Source organism: Sander lucioperca, chromosome 3 (assembly GCF_008315115.2).
Source record: "Sander lucioperca isolate FBNREF2018 chromosome 3, SLUC_FBN_1.2, whole genome shotgun sequence".
In the NCBI taxonomy this organism is placed as follows: Eukaryota; Metazoa; Chordata; class Actinopteri; order Perciformes; family Percidae; genus Sander; species Sander lucioperca.
In genome coordinates, this window is record NC_050175.1 from 30,014,564 (window position 1) to 30,029,697 (window position 15,134).

At 38.8% G+C, this 15,134-nt stretch overlaps 2 protein-coding genes, 1 long non-coding RNA gene and 2 other non-coding genes across 6 annotated transcripts; 3 read left to right on the forward strand and 2 right to left on the reverse strand.

Moving 5' to 3' along the window:
- The first annotated feature begins 381 nt into the window (after window positions 1-381).
- LOC116054729 lies at window positions 382-5,017 on the forward strand. Its single transcript, XR_004106129.2, has 5 exons — window positions 382-611; window positions 1,887-2,063; window positions 2,352-2,437; window positions 3,467-4,358; window positions 4,410-5,017. It is a non-coding gene; the product is annotated as an uncharacterized LOC116054729 (long non-coding RNA).
- On the forward strand, window positions 2,144-2,279 carry LOC116054811. The gene has a single exon (XR_004106145.1). It is a non-coding gene; the product is annotated as a small nucleolar RNA SNORA31 (small nucleolar RNA).
- LOC116054810 lies at window positions 2,477-2,608 on the forward strand. Its single transcript, XR_004106144.1, has one exon. It is a non-coding gene; the product is annotated as a small nucleolar RNA SNORA31 (small nucleolar RNA).
- gtf2f2a (general transcription factor IIF, polypeptide 2a) lies at window positions 4,115-11,414 on the reverse strand. 2 transcript variants are annotated; one of them, XM_031306430.2, is made up of 9 exons: window positions 11,266-11,414; window positions 10,483-10,556; window positions 10,146-10,170; window positions 8,893-9,031; window positions 7,630-7,689; window positions 6,006-6,087; window positions 5,428-5,527; window positions 4,862-5,005; window positions 4,115-4,757 (listed from the first exon to the last, which is right to left on the reverse strand). In XM_031306430.2, exons 1-9 carry the CDS (start codon window positions 11,329-11,331, stop codon window positions 4,635-4,637), a joined length of 813 nt encoding a protein of 270 aa, XP_031162290.1. In that variant the 5' UTR covers window positions 11,332-11,414; the 3' UTR covers window positions 4,115-4,634. The 2 variants fall into 2 exon arrangements, with proteins under 2 accessions (XP_031162290.1, XP_031162291.1); XM_031306431.2 differs by lacking the exon at window positions 7,630-7,689.
- A 140-nt stretch (window positions 11,415-11,554) lies between these two features.
- Window positions 11,555-14,542, reverse strand: gpalpp1 (GPALPP motifs containing 1). Its single transcript, XM_031306429.2, has 7 exons — window positions 14,269-14,542; window positions 14,017-14,146; window positions 13,846-13,941; window positions 13,502-13,760; window positions 12,584-12,748; window positions 12,348-12,449; window positions 11,555-12,219 (listed from the first exon to the last, which is right to left on the reverse strand). Exons 1-7 carry the CDS (start codon window positions 14,345-14,347, stop codon window positions 12,001-12,003), a joined length of 1,050 nt encoding a protein of 349 aa, XP_031162289.1. The 5' UTR covers window positions 14,348-14,542; the 3' UTR covers window positions 11,555-12,000.
- Between the last annotated feature and the right edge of the window lie 592 nt (window positions 14,543-15,134).

The window sequence follows — 15,134 nt, forward strand, 5'->3', positions numbered from 1 at the left end:
ACTACATTCCGTAACATTGGCTGAAATTAACTGCCATAGGCCTTTTTAATAGCCTATTCCTGCATCAAACTGACATTTTAAAAATAGGCAAGACAGAGGCTATACAAATTATTTGTCTTTGGGAAATCCCCATTAGTTTTTCATCTCAAAAAGCTTTTCCCTCTGAAACATTGTTTTAAGTGTCATTTTCTGAAAACAGCATTGATAGAACAAATAAACTACAGACCGTAACGTTATTTGCACCGAAGCCTTATAAAAAAAATGGAATCCAACAAATTAACATTGTCTTACATGAGGAATGGGTTAGAAACTAATCGGCGGACAATCCTACGCACTTTTAAATTAGAGTAAAAACGAGCAATTTCCAACTGATAACACCAGGGGGTGACAATGTAAATGAATGTTTCCTCGTCGTCCTCAAGGGGCGACAATGAGCCATAACGGAACCTATTTAAACTGGAAGCTACAGTTTACTCGGTCCTTTCGCATGATGCATCGACTGGGTGCTGTGCTTTCACCAGAAGTCGACAGGAGAGTCCAGTCAGCTCGTATAATGCAAAATAACCTTCCCAGCAGTTCGATCTTCTTTTACGTTATCGACATGGTCTGTTGTAAGTATATTAGCTACACCTTGCATTTAAGTGAAACCAGTAACGTTAACTGTAAACTGAGGTTACTGGTTAGATTTAAGTTGTAACGTTAAAGTATAAATCTGTGGACACGTGTGAATTAGCTTAGCTGGAGCCATTTTGTTTCCCCGAGTAACGTAAAATCCGTCTAAAGACGTTATTAAATAAACGAAATTGACGGTTAAGTTAACGAAAAAGGAAATCTTACAGAACGCTAAACGAATGTACAGTACTTAATGATTATAAGGTTATTTTTTTTGGGGGGGGGAAGAAACACTTTCTAACAAGAATACCGGAAATGCTTCTAACCTACCGTGCCCTTATGCTAGTTAGCATTAATGCTAACTCTCCCCTGTAGCTATCCCTAACGTTACATATTCATTAGATTACCAGTCGGTGTTTCTTTCGAGGGGTTGACTTAAATGTATGTTTTGTTAGTTAGTATATTACACTAAATTGTTTGGCTATTTTCCATTGGCCGAGTTGGTTAACGTTAGACGTTATTAAATTTAGGGTCTGATACCCACAGGTGTTCTCAGTTAATCTGATTGATTAAACCTCTTCCCTGTATGGACGTGTACAGACTGTGATACTCATTTTCCTGAGTCTTCTGTTTGCTTTGTTGCACCTATTGGGGCAAAACAAATAACACATTTTATCACTCTTAGATAGTAGGTGACCTAATAAATTCCCTTTTTTAAAGCAATGGCCCACTTCCAATCTGAGCAGAGGTTTAATCTGCCAGAAACCTGAGAAAAGAGTGTGGTGTTCAGAGGCTTTAACTTAACGTTAGCCATGCTGACGCTAACGTTAAATCTTAATTTAACGTCAACGCCGCATAAGTAACAAGCTACGCGAATGTCAGGTAAAGACATAATTAACGGTTTCTTAGTAACGTTACACTACTGGATCTACTTTTGTCTCAAGAATTTAGAACTTTTGTACCAACCCGATGCTCTTAAAATGATGTTACAGCATAACATTGGTTTGTCATACATAATTGTCGATATTTTTCCCTTGGGTAATCCTGCCTTTGTTTAGAAATGCAGATGTGGCTGTAGAAGCCTAACCTTTTAAAATGCAGTGACATATTGAATTTAACAAAGATGCTGCTTTATGTAAGTAATAATGACAAATAACTCCTGATAGATAGATATATATATATATATATATATATATATATATATATATATATATATATATATATATATATATATATATATATATATTTATATTTTTGTCTTTGTCTTCTGGTAGATCATGTGCCAATTGGTGGACACCTGCATGAGCCAGATGGAGGATGATGGCTGTGTTTGCGCTTCAGGCAGAATGTCCCAGTGATGAGTGTGCTGTTGCAATGCCACAATCTGCCATGGCATTATAATTACTTGAGAAAATGGGTCTGAGAGAAACTCAACAGGACAGCTACCATCTGTAAGTCGTCATGTGTGATAATGTATGTAAAGATGTGTTTACTTTGTTCTACTGATCAAGCCTTTTAGCCTGGTCACAAGCTGCATCTTTGACAGCCTGGGCTCTCTGGTGTGAGATATCCTGGGTTTTAATATTTCAGATGCGATATTAAATGTCCCTGCGCTTTCTGCTCGCCTCTTTTCCATGGCGTCTCAGATTGAATCGGGGAGGATAACTAATTTTTTTTTTTTTTTTTTTTACTATTGTAGCTCCCATTAATCTGAAATGTTGTTTTTTCTCTTTGTCCAGTCTTAAGGTTTAAAACTTTGGGAGGTGTTGCAGCAGCTGTAACGGACACTGTTGAGCAGTCTTGGTCCGAAATTGTTACTTTGCAGGTGAGAACTTGTAATGTCGTTTTTGAGTTGGACTTAAATTTGCATCGACTGATAGACCTGAAGCAGGCTTCTTTGGCTCTGGGTTTGCATAGAGATGCTAAACTGAATCTTCCTCGCTCTTCCTGACTGCTACATTCTATAGCAGCACAGATTGAATTGAGGAATACATATGAGCTTGATGGACATGGTCTAATGTCAGATTCACAAGTGAATAGGGTTGTTTGAGATGAGCTGTGCATCGCCTGTAAAGCGGACGGGAGCCGGGGGCGATGACAAAAAGCCGCGGTCAATTCAGACAGTTTCCAGCATCCTTCAGTGTGAACAGGAAGTTACAAACCCTCACATCCTGTTAGGTCCTATTCATTAAAATGTTAGACACATCAGCTTGTACAGTCTCCAGTTTTTATTATGACAGAGTAGCCTGTTAAAATGCTCTACATGCGTTGCTGAATGGATTTAGGCTCTCTGACTTCTAAACGTCACCATCAGCGACACGTGTTCTGTACAGAATAAGCCTTTAAATCCAACAAATGGCAATTAAAATCCCTCCAAATCAAACAAGTTTATATAAAACTAGTTTAAACCAGTCAGCTAAGAGCCAGGCGTTTCCCCATCGGTGAAGTGCAACTGCAGGGCTTCTAAACTGTGGCTGCCTTGCTCTCGTGACGTTATCGTTTCCTATGTGCATGGCGTTAAGTGGTGATCGATTCTGCACAGGCCTGGCTCATCTCAAACGAGGTGTAGTGTGAGTCTTTCATTATTTCATTTCACCCACCAACTCTTGGAACTGCTTTTGTGTTAAAGACAGACCTTTTATAGAAACGGCACATCAAACGTTTCTGTCCCTTGAAATGTCAGGTCAAAACTTTGTCTGTGGGTGTTTACTATTGTCAAAATGAATCGATGTTTAATATTTAGCAGGCAGCTTATAAAATTTAACAATTTATTTGCTGTCCTATTTGTTGCAGGATTACTTTCTTTGACATTCATGTGCAGTGTTACAACTTAAAGGTTTTCTTTTTCCTTCAGGTAGAAACAAGACACTGCAAACACCTGATGAGAGATGTGGAACTTTTTTCTTCTCCCAGATGACAAACTAGCACTTGTTTGTCATTTAATGTGCCATCTATCCATCCATGGGGATCAGTGGTTAGCGCTGTTGGCTCACAGAAAGTGGGTACTGGGAGGGACACATTTTGTCTATGTATGAAAGTGCTTTGAAATGACAAAGGCTTTTTATTTTTTTTCATTCACACTGCATGTAAAAATGACAATTGTCTCAAAGAAATAAAAACCCACCTTACAAAAGCATCTTTGTTTAAACTGTTTTCAGCTCCTCTGCCCTCATATTAAACCAACTTTAGCCATAAACAAATACTGTAGACATTTGTAATGTCTTAAGCAGTGGAATACTGGTACTATTGCCTGGGGCACATTAATTGTACAAATGTGCACCATTTGTGCCAGTTGTGTGCATGGTTATTTGCTGAAGTAAGCAGTGAGCGCAAGGAAGTTTACAGATTAGAACAATGGGTCAACAGGATTAAGCCAAATAAAACCAGGTCAGGTGTTGGCTATTTGCTGTGGTTCAACAACTTAAATAGCTGTAGGTTTTGTGCTGCTGTTCTTGCATCAAACCTTAAGGCTTGATGTCATTTTAGTACAAAGTAAGATTAAACATTTATTTAAACATTTATTGCATAAGTCAAATGTAAAACGGTTTACAGCACCTGACAAAGTACAGCAATGGCACAAATCTTAAATGTTAATGCAAGTTCAGGCTGAAATTGTTTTTCCAAGTTGTGGTGCAGAAACCTTATTTTTCAAGAACGCATAATTTCAAAAAGTCTAGAAAACTTCAAAAAAACATTAAAAAATAATGCTAAGAACGAGTTTACAAATGCATAAAATGCTATGTCCTGTGCCTCTGATGGATAGGACAAATTCTAATACTGGGGCCTGTGACCTGGAGCTGTGACAGGAAATACCAGGAACAAAACTTCAGTTTTCCAATGCCCCCTTCTCGTCTCCTACAAAATAACAAGATACAACTTCTCCCTGTAAAACGCAACCGTTGCTTGACCTCATCCAGTGTGTTTCAAGACCTGATGTAAGGAAATCAGGAGAGCGCTCCAAGGCCTGGTTCCCCCCTTATCAAATTAAAAAGGTTGTGTATCGGCCTTGGGAAGGTCAGAAACTATTCGTCAATCTTTTCATCCCCTTGGTAATGTCGGTATTCTGGTTTGAGCTCCCAGGTATTCTTGTGTGTTCCCTTCACGTTGTAGATGCCGATATCACGCAAGATTTCCTTCAAGTAAATCTGGGAAAAGAAAAAGATTGAATTGCTTCTTCAGTGAGTAAACAGCACTAAAATGAGTCAGTATAAACAGTGTTATAACAACAAAAGCCCTCATGTTGTCTTACCACAGGCTGTTTGGTGATATCCACCAGATCTTTGATGTTGTAGTACTGGTGCTTCTCAAAAGCAGAGAACAACATGTCCAACACCTGCTGTTTGTCAGCTCTTGCTCTCTTGCCCTCCTCCTTCTTTTTCCGCTCATACTCAAGCTGCAGCAAAAAGTAAACAGGTCAGGCAACACATACAGGCCTACACCTTACAGAGCCATACTAGTGGCTCTTATTACCAAATTTTGCAAATGTTTTCCTCCCTTTAGTTTCCATTCATTACTGTATTTCATGAACTTAAATGTGGAAAAAGTAGAAATTTGCATGATGTAGGCAGTTCATTGCTAGGGTCATTAACAAAAATTATGCTTTGCAGAAATGTAAAGTATATATGATTTGTAGTAATTGGTTTAAAACAAGCAACACTATTTCCCATGTGCTTTTAAATTCATAATGAAAACTTGTCCAGATGTATCAAACCATGGGTTGTATGTACAGGCTACATGTATGAAACATGCACACACAAAAAATAAAGGGAGTAGATTAATGAAACAAGAAAATCCTGTATAGGTTTTATTTCTTACATTGTAATTATGGTTGGCCACAGGTTTGTAGTTGCTGGTGACAGCTTTGTCCAGCTGTTGTGACAGCCTGACTGGCTTGGCCAACTCTTCAATTTGTAACCTGTTGAGACGATGACAATGACTTTATTGCCAAGAACAATACATGACATTCACTGTGTACACTGAGTAACCTAAAAAAAAACACCTGTATGATGTAATGCAATGTAATACAAAAGCTCTGCAATTAATTCTATGTTAATAGTTATGTCTTACTTATGTTATTATGGCATCTTTAACTTTTGAATTTAAAAAAAAAATGGACCTTTGAATCTTGAATTATTCAAATTATGAATTGGTTATAGTGTATACTTATAATAATAAAGGGGTTTCTATTCCACCCAGTTTACCTATAGGTAGAGACATAATTAAGACTTAACATGCAACAAACATGAAACAATGACCTTAAGATGTCCACATACAGTTTAAGATATACATACACAACAATGTAGATAATCTACGTTCATGTATCTAACATTGCATTGCAATGCAGGTCCTAAACATACTAAATTGTGTGTGTACATCATTTCAAAAATACTTACCTTTTCAGCCTCATATAGCCTTCGCTAACAGCGGGTCTGCACTCTGCTCTCTGCACTACCACTCCCTCCAAGGCTATTTTATCTGAAAAAGAGGATAGTTAATTAAAACCTCAATAAAAACTTGTTGTGCATGTTTACTTCATACGTAGGGAAGGGTGAGCAGTTCCATGTGTGTAAGAGAGAAGAGATGAAAGCAGACACTGAATTACTGGGTAATGCATTTGGAGAAAAAATAAATAAATACTTTTTATAGGAATAATTCAGTCCAGGCTCTCTATTAAAGTTGAGAGAAATATGTCAGAGCAATCAAGAGTCACTTTCTGAAACGGCACAATTGTGCTTTAATCACTCAGATACTCTAACTGCACTCATCATGATGTGACTGCAACAAACCATCTTGACCACACACACACACACACACACACACACACACCTCTGTAATCCACCAAAAAGTCTTAAATTCAGTACAATTGTCCTTTTTCCTATTCATCCTTAAAAATCTATTCTATAAAAAAAATAATTCCCACTTTTTCAAACACTATTTTCAAACCAGCCACATTGGCTGGCTACTGGCTCAGAATGGAGGTCACGCTGTACCTTCTTAAACCTTAAATTTATATACATAGATCAGCCGCACCATGTCTTACTTAATGAATGTGTAAGCCACAGCAAGGGTTTATGCCAAATGACACTGTTCAATGTAAATACGTATTTAATCAGCATTATGGCCAATAACATATGTTTGTATGCAATTGAACATTTGCATACCGAATGAGAATCAGGTTTATTGCCAAAGTACGTTACACTTACACGCATGGTGGTTGGTGCATACATAAAACAACCAAACATATTACACATTAATATGAAATAAACAATAAAACACATATAGAAAAACTGAATTTACAACAAATACAAGACAAAACAGCAAGCACCAAACCACCAACGCCCGTAGTTCGCGCCATCTTGAAATTGAGTAAGAAGTCAGTTATAGCTTTGGCCTTCCAGGTGTAGGAGTAAGTAAGCGAAAGTCTGCTGGCCATGAAAGTTGAGGACCAGGACAGTTTGTCTCATATACAACAGCTTTATAAATCTCACCAATCGACAGGAAATTGCGAATGAGACATCATTGAAACGACTACTTGATCCACTGCAAAGTCATTGCTTATTTACTTGTAGTTTTGAATGAAGCTTGCTGACGTGCATATAGCAGATCTAGACTAACAAACACCCAAATAACAATTCTCTTTGCCAACACAATGTGACAACTGGACTGGCATTACAACCATCAACACGAGCAGGGAGAACTTTGCTCAAGCGCAGTGTCGCCTAGTCTGCCCACAGACTCCTTTCCATCCTCCAATCAAGATGGTGCAAACAAAGTGCAGATTCATATGAATTTTACAATTATGCTCAAAAAGAGAAGAAGCCCATGTTAGGCTTCACAGTGTTCACTGTGTCTACAGTTTTGGTACCAATATATGCATCTTCCAAAGCATGTCTATGGGCTACTGTTGTGATACTGCAAATGCCATTTATTAATAGAAATAACGGACACTGTGTGTGTCTGATTCCCAGTGGCACCAACCACCAACTTTGTCACTCGCTGGCGAAACGGAGGACTCACCTGGACCTGCCCCCGCCCCCGAAACTGAGCTGCTGCCATCAGATCTTTCTTCTAACTGGCCTACAGGAAGGGAGGGAGGGATGGTAAACATGAAAACACAGGGGATGGAAGATGGACGAAAGAGGGGATCGAACAACAAGAACCACACCCAGGGTTTAGTCGCACACGAAAATGTTTAATCACACAGAGCTTCTCGGTGTAATCTCTGATGAGTACACGCGCGTGCACATGAGCAAAGCAAGCATGCCCTCACAAAAAGCGAGCACAGATACACTGTCCCACCACGAATACACATCCATGACAGGGCTGCACAAATACTGAACGCATTATTTTAACCAAATTCATTTTCATAAGAGAAGACTGTATGTTACCAAAGCATTTCTCTAAGTGTTAAGCAAATAGTACACACTTAACTGCAATTTGAAAAATGCAGCAGTAACTACCTCTCCTTTTGTTGTTGAATTTCATGTTGTGATGCCTTACTATATTAGCAATTGCCTTATTGGCAAGGTCTGTATTGAAAAATAAGTTTTACATCAAGTCGTACCTAAAAAATTGTTTTTAGAACATTACACCAACTGTGCAGCCCACCCACACACACACACACACACACACACACACCCACACACACGGAAATTCAAACCAAAAAAACCCATGCACAAATCAAATCAGCTCCAAATTCAGCAATGATTTGTGTTGATATTGATCTACTCTATGTTAAATTAATTCCAAATGGGGCCATTGTGCCCGATCATAAACACAATCTGCTGAGGTGATTGACAGTGGACTGAAAAGGTTCAACCACAAATAAATGACTGACATAGGTTCAAACACTAAAACTAAAATGCCCTTTTACATAGAGACAGAAACACAGATCAGACTGGATGAAGACAAATTGCCCACATACCAGCTCTCTTCTTCTTCTTCTTCTTCTTTTTCCATTGAGTGTTCACTTATCCACTATGAACCGTATATTTCTTATATGTTGGGTCTGAGGACAAACTCACACTCTAGGAAAAATCTGCTGAGAGTTCACAACACAGAGACAAGCAGGGCAAGCAAGGAAAAGACTGTGCGTCAAGACAGCAAGCTGTAGAAAGAGTAGCGTGGGTGCCTGCACCCACCTGATCACACAGAACTTACCTCTGGGCTCTAGTACAAACAGCTATTTTACATCACAGAAAACTAAACGTGTGCCTCATCTTGCAGCAGCAAACACTCAGCATCCTCCAGCTGGCCTCAAAAATATAAACAGACACTCACCTGATGAAGTTTCTGTGAAGACCGCCAACGTCTGACCTCCCACTGTCTGCATAGTGAACGGGTGCTCGCGAGGCGCAGACACCGTCTTGTCTTCTATACCCTCAATCACAGTCAGCTCTTCGTTCAAAGTGAAAGACACCTGTAAAGAGCAGTGTCATCCACATTGAAACTTCTCGGCCCCTTTCCTTACTTTTGAGCTTACTGCCATTATCCTGTGTCAAGTACAGCAGTAAAACAGGGCACACAGTCACGTTCTATTCTCGACACTTACATACACGTGAAGTACTTCAAATCACCAATCATGACTATATTTACTAAAGTAAATGTCAGAAAAGATCTGTGAGAATCTGATTGCAAACAGGTATCACTAAAATGCAGTAAAAAGAAACATACTTGGCTGGCTTTGACTGAGTATACAATCAAAAAAAAAAAAGTATTAGTATTTAATTATAAATGTCACAAACAAAACTAAATTAAGTTTTGTTAACGTTACCTATTATAAATAATTTCTTTCAAAATAATGATCATCTCCAAGACCTACAAAAGGCCTTGAAAAAAAGTTTACAACTAGCACAAATTCTACAGTTAAATATGCACAATTCAGATTGCGACTAAAATTAACTGTTGCATGTACACAAAACATTTTAAGCATGCACTGAAACAAAAAGTAGGTTGTGTTAAACCATTTTTTTATTCCAGAGATGGTATTTAGCCTAGGGCTGGGCGATAGGGAGAAAATCAGATATCACGATATTCTTGACCAAATACCTCGATATCGATATTGCGGCGATAATCTAGGGTTGACAATTGGTGCTTTAACTAAATATCTTCACCCTTAGATTTTAGATAAATAATCATCAGTAATGTGGACATAGTGTCTAAGTGGGGAAAAGGCAAATAATAGAACAGCTAGAACAGTCTGGTAAGTTCAGAAAAGTACATCACTTTACTGTAATGCAGCCTTTAAAACCAATATAAGACAACACTTATGTCATATCACGATATTATGATATCCAAAATCTAAGACGATATCTAGTCTCATATCACGATATCGATATAATATCGATATATTGCCCAGCCCTAATTATGCCTTTATAAATTAACGTACGTTTCCCCCAAAACTGACTATGGTGCATAACTACCTACATATTGCGTGTGTACTACATTGTAAGGATGGCTTTCATCATCATGCTATTGTATATGGCAGATGTCCATTAACAGGATGCATTGTACTTCTTTCAAACATCACTTACCTCTGCTTTTCCTTGGTTTCCTTTCCTTGGAGATAAAAAAAAATAAATAATGAACATAATTAGAATTAATTGATTGGCAAAATAACAAGGTATTCAATTTTATTTGAAATGCATTATTAATAGTATAACAAAAAAAACATCATATATGTATAGGCATATACAGTATAGGCTAACTTTCTAAGTCACCACAATAATTTTACCCTTCATCTACTACATCACTACATTTTTAATTTTCTCTCTTCCCCTTCCAACGTTGTGCATTGACTGCATCACTTAATGTGAACTCAGAGACACACAATAACAGGCTGAGGCTTCTGGTATTTGTTGTTTCACATACTTGCAGATTCGGAGTTTCCCGACCTCGCCTCTGCCAGTCGCTTTTGCCCATTGCTGAGAGAGGTATTTGGGCACCTGCGTGGAGAAACATGGTTAAAGATAATTTTATGAGGGCGGCTATTACACCTTGACGATGGGCCTTTTTGGTATTAACATCAATATAGGAGCTAACGTTATCCCTTTTATATGCGGTCCTTTGTCACCGCCAATTGTCCAAATCTCTTTAAAACACATGGTAAGAAAGGAACCACAACGTGCTGTTGTGATGAAGTTGAACCCAACTGAACTAAATGATGGTGGTGACGTTATGCATTGTTATGTGTCTGGAGACTGCACTCATTCACATTGTTGCAAACTATATTATATTGCCACCATTAGGTAAACACGTTACTTTGGCAGCTCCGTGTATTGGGCAGTTCTCTCCAAACAGATCATGAAACAGATGTGCACTGCAGAACTCAGCTACCTCACGTTACCGCTTCCACTGTTATTCTGATTTTGTTTACGTTGGTTGTATTGCCAAACGATGGTTTGTAGTTAACGTTAAATTAATAGGTTATGTTGCGTTGGGCATAACATATTAATCTTATGATTCGTAGTAACGCCCTGTTTAATTAAGCCAAAGTTGGCTAACGTCAACAGTTTATGAACTTAGCTAACCTTACAACGCACGGCTTCATGTGATGGCAGCGGTAACGTTAGATGCTAAGCTACGTTACTATTAGCCTATGCTGTCTTTTACATTAATGCATGCTTCTATATCGCAATGAACTAGCGTTTTTACCTTTACAAGCCACACACCCGTGTTCTGCTTGGCACCAGTTAAATCCACTTCTCCTTTCTCGGACATGTTTTAAAATGATGCTTCTGGTTAGCTAAATGCAACCGCCACACGCATGCGTAAAAGAAATACGAAAGTATGGCGACTGTGATGGTCCATACCACTCTGTACGTCCTTTTAATTTTGACCATGTGTGCAGTGTTTATCCCTCACACGTTCATAAATAATAATGTATGTTTTAGAATATAACATGTAAAAGTTTAAAACACAAAGTTTAATGAACTTTTTTTGCAAAAGCAGTTTATTGGACACATTGAAGATTGCAAAGCTACAGGGAGTGCATGCGGCATAACAATGCATTTTACAGCAATCTGTACAAAAGGTGTTTCACAAAATCAACCATATCAATGTAGGAAAATATGTCATTTATTTGAGTAATTCCTTCCATATCATCGGCCCTAATTCAGTGTCTCCTGAAAAAACCCAAGCTCCACCAGCTGCTGCTTTATAACTTGAATCAGTTTGAAAACCTATGCTGTACCATGGCACCCAGTCACTGACATAAACTCCCTGAAATGGACCTGTCTGCCATGTCTATATAGTTTGTTTGTTATTTGTGACATGAGTATCTGTACAAACACAGTCCATATTTTACAAAACCTGTATGAAAATTTCACCAGCCAGACTGTAACTGAAGGTCTGCCCGTTCAAACATCTTTCTAACATTTTGACAATTTGTTACAGGAACATTCGGTCCCTGCTGTGGGAGAATCGTGTGTTCAGTTCCTGAGATTTCTTCAGCAGCCGCTGCTTCTGCGCCTCATCAAAGCGATTCACCTGCAAGTCTTCATCTCGATCGAACGGTCTCCTCTCCACTGGTTTGTCAGCCTTCTCCTTTGCTTTTTCCTTCATCTTCTTTGTGTGCATACTCACCAGAGACTCAGCACGTTTAGACTCCTGATAACAGGGAGTGAGTAGGGAAATTTTAGTTCCGAGCTTCGTGTGAACAAATGTACATAACATCTGGCATTCATTTGATACAGGGACATTTAGGACAAAAGAATGATTGAGGTAATACCACTTACGTTATACTTAGATACTTTATCTGCCATTTCCACGTCCCTCTTAGAGACTTGTGGGACATCGTCTATCTCCACCTCACCCTTCTTCTTTCGCTCAAGATGTTCCTATTGGTCAAGAATAGACCCATGAAATACAGGGAAGTAATTATATATATATATATATATATATATAAGCTACACAATGTTTAATAGGAATTATCAATAATAAGTATAAAGATATGTTCTATTTCATGAAATACCCTGGTCTTGCGCTCAATGTCTGCTGGTGTATCTGTCCAAATGGAGCGATCCTTGTTCTCTGGACCCGACTTCTTCTTGAAGGTTCGAGCCCCCAAGCCAATGTGCTGCAGTTCTGGTGGGAGCTCTGTCATCCATGTTTCTCTGGCCAGCACCTCAGGAGTGTCCTGTTCAAACACAGAAATACACACATAAACAAATTCAGACAGCAGAGGAGGAAAACCTTTAAAAGGCATAAAAAAAAAAAAAAAAGAACAAGACACCCTAGTGTATTTTGCTTAAAGTGCTCATATTATGCTTTTTTCCCTTTCTTTTATAGTGTGCATGTTTGTGCATGTTATAGGTTTACAAAGTGAAAAAGCCCAAAGTCCACCCCAAAGGGACTTACCATCTCCAACAGAAAACACTGTTCACAAACTGCTCCAAACAGCTCTGTTGTAGTCCAGCCTTTACTTCTGTGACAAACGTGCGTCACTTTGTAACACACGTTATAATGCTCGCCTAGCTGCTAGCGTGGTACGCCCTCATACTCTGCAACTGACTGGCTAGTAGTCCTTACCTAGCTACTGCACATGTGCGACTCCCAACAAAGATGGAACAGAAGTGTGATGTCTCACTCTGTAGCTAAAACAGAGAGCTCAACACACAGGGTGAAAAGAGGAGCTGCAGCAATGTGCAGTACACCAAAAATATGGTGTTTTTTGAAAATTAAACCATGTAAACCTATTCTGGTATAACCTCTAAATACAATTATGAACCTGAAAATGAGCATATATGAACACTTTAAATATTGCTATTGTGTTTCTATGCTATTACATCCCCTTCCCCCTGTTGACAGGTCAATCTGTAAGTATGTAACTGAAGAGTTTGTATAGTGTAGACTATGCAGATAAAACTGGGGGGGATAAAAGAGGACTCACATCTCCTATCAGCTTCTCTTTCATCCTTCGTGCTCTGCGCTCAAAGTCCAGAGCCACGGAGTCTTCAATAGGCCCTTTTGGCGGCATGGGTCCAATCACATCATCATCCTCTCCCTCGCTGCTGGAGGACTCAGCCTGGTAGCCAGGGGGAAGGGCAGGCCCTGGGAAATCCTCTCCATCTTCCCCATCATTGTCATCATCGTTTTCATACGCTGCTCTTCGAAACCCAGGAGGCAAAGCTGGTCCCAGCACAGGCGGTCTGAGGGAACAGAATGTAAAAGTACAGATTCCACAGTTAACAAATTATCCACAAGACAAATAACAATATTAATTCACGTGCTCACCTTTCTGGTGAACTCTGTTGTTTCCTGAATCCTGGTGGTAGGGCTGGTCCAAAGAAACCATCATCATCTTTTTCTTGTGCCTTTGTGTTCTGCACCCTGTTCAAAAGACATGTTGCCGTTTAGTTTGTTGACCATTTATTTCTATAACTTCTAGTCCATTAGTGAACCTACTTGTCTGCAGATCTTTCTGCAGCTGTGTGTCTTGTTTTGGCTCTTTTGGCCGCCACCTCCTGTTCACTGTCATCCGAGGAGCTCGACGGTTCTCCCAGTTTATAGCCAGGAGGCAAAGCAGGGCCAGAGACTAACACAGGGTTAGACAAGAAAAACACATTACCTACCATGAAAAAGGCGACCTGATGCCAATATTAGTGATTTATACACAATTTAATCGAAAGTAAGGGTGGTATTTTGTCTTATACTTACATCCTTCATCACTATCAGAGTCGTCATCCCTCTCCTCCTTTATGCACATCGGGGGTAAAGCAGGTCTGATTGACGACATATTTTAAACGGATGGCTTACTTACTGAGTCACGTAGTTTTAGCAATTTCTATCAAAGTAAAGAAACCAACTAAAAGCTTCTCCATAAACAAGACAAAACACAGATTCGCTAGAGGAACCTCGAATGACGAATTTCACCTTTAACCCAGGAAGTAAACACAATGAGGCTTCAGTCTGTGAAGTTAGCTGAAGATGAACTAAAACCAGAAGTAAGCCTTGCAAGAATAAAAGCACAATAAATGATATGTTTTAATTGATGGACTATTATACCTTACCCTGGAGGCTGTTGCTTGTTACTTATGCAGTCATGTAGACTTCTGGTGTGCATTAATTACATAATACATTAGCAATCAATTGCACTTTGGTGTAATACAGTTGAGAGTGCTTTTGATGAATACATTACATATCAGTTAAAAGTCTAACTAGCCATTTGTATGTCAAACCCTAGCACGTTTATTTATTTTTGTTTTCTTTATGTGTCTGAGCATTTTACATGGCATCATGTTTTATTATTTTAAGAATTTGTGTAAAAATCCTAACAAAAATATTGTTTACATAAATATATCAGTTAACATAGTATGTTAGGTTAATGTGTCTTTTCTAATATGAGTAATAGCTCTAGAGCTATTATTTCAGAGTCATCCTCTTTAGTTGTAGTAATTTTGTTCTTCTGTTTGTACTGTATGAAATAAATAAATACATGCATACACACACACACACACACACACACACACACACACACACACACACACACACACACACACACACACACACACACAGTCTAGTTT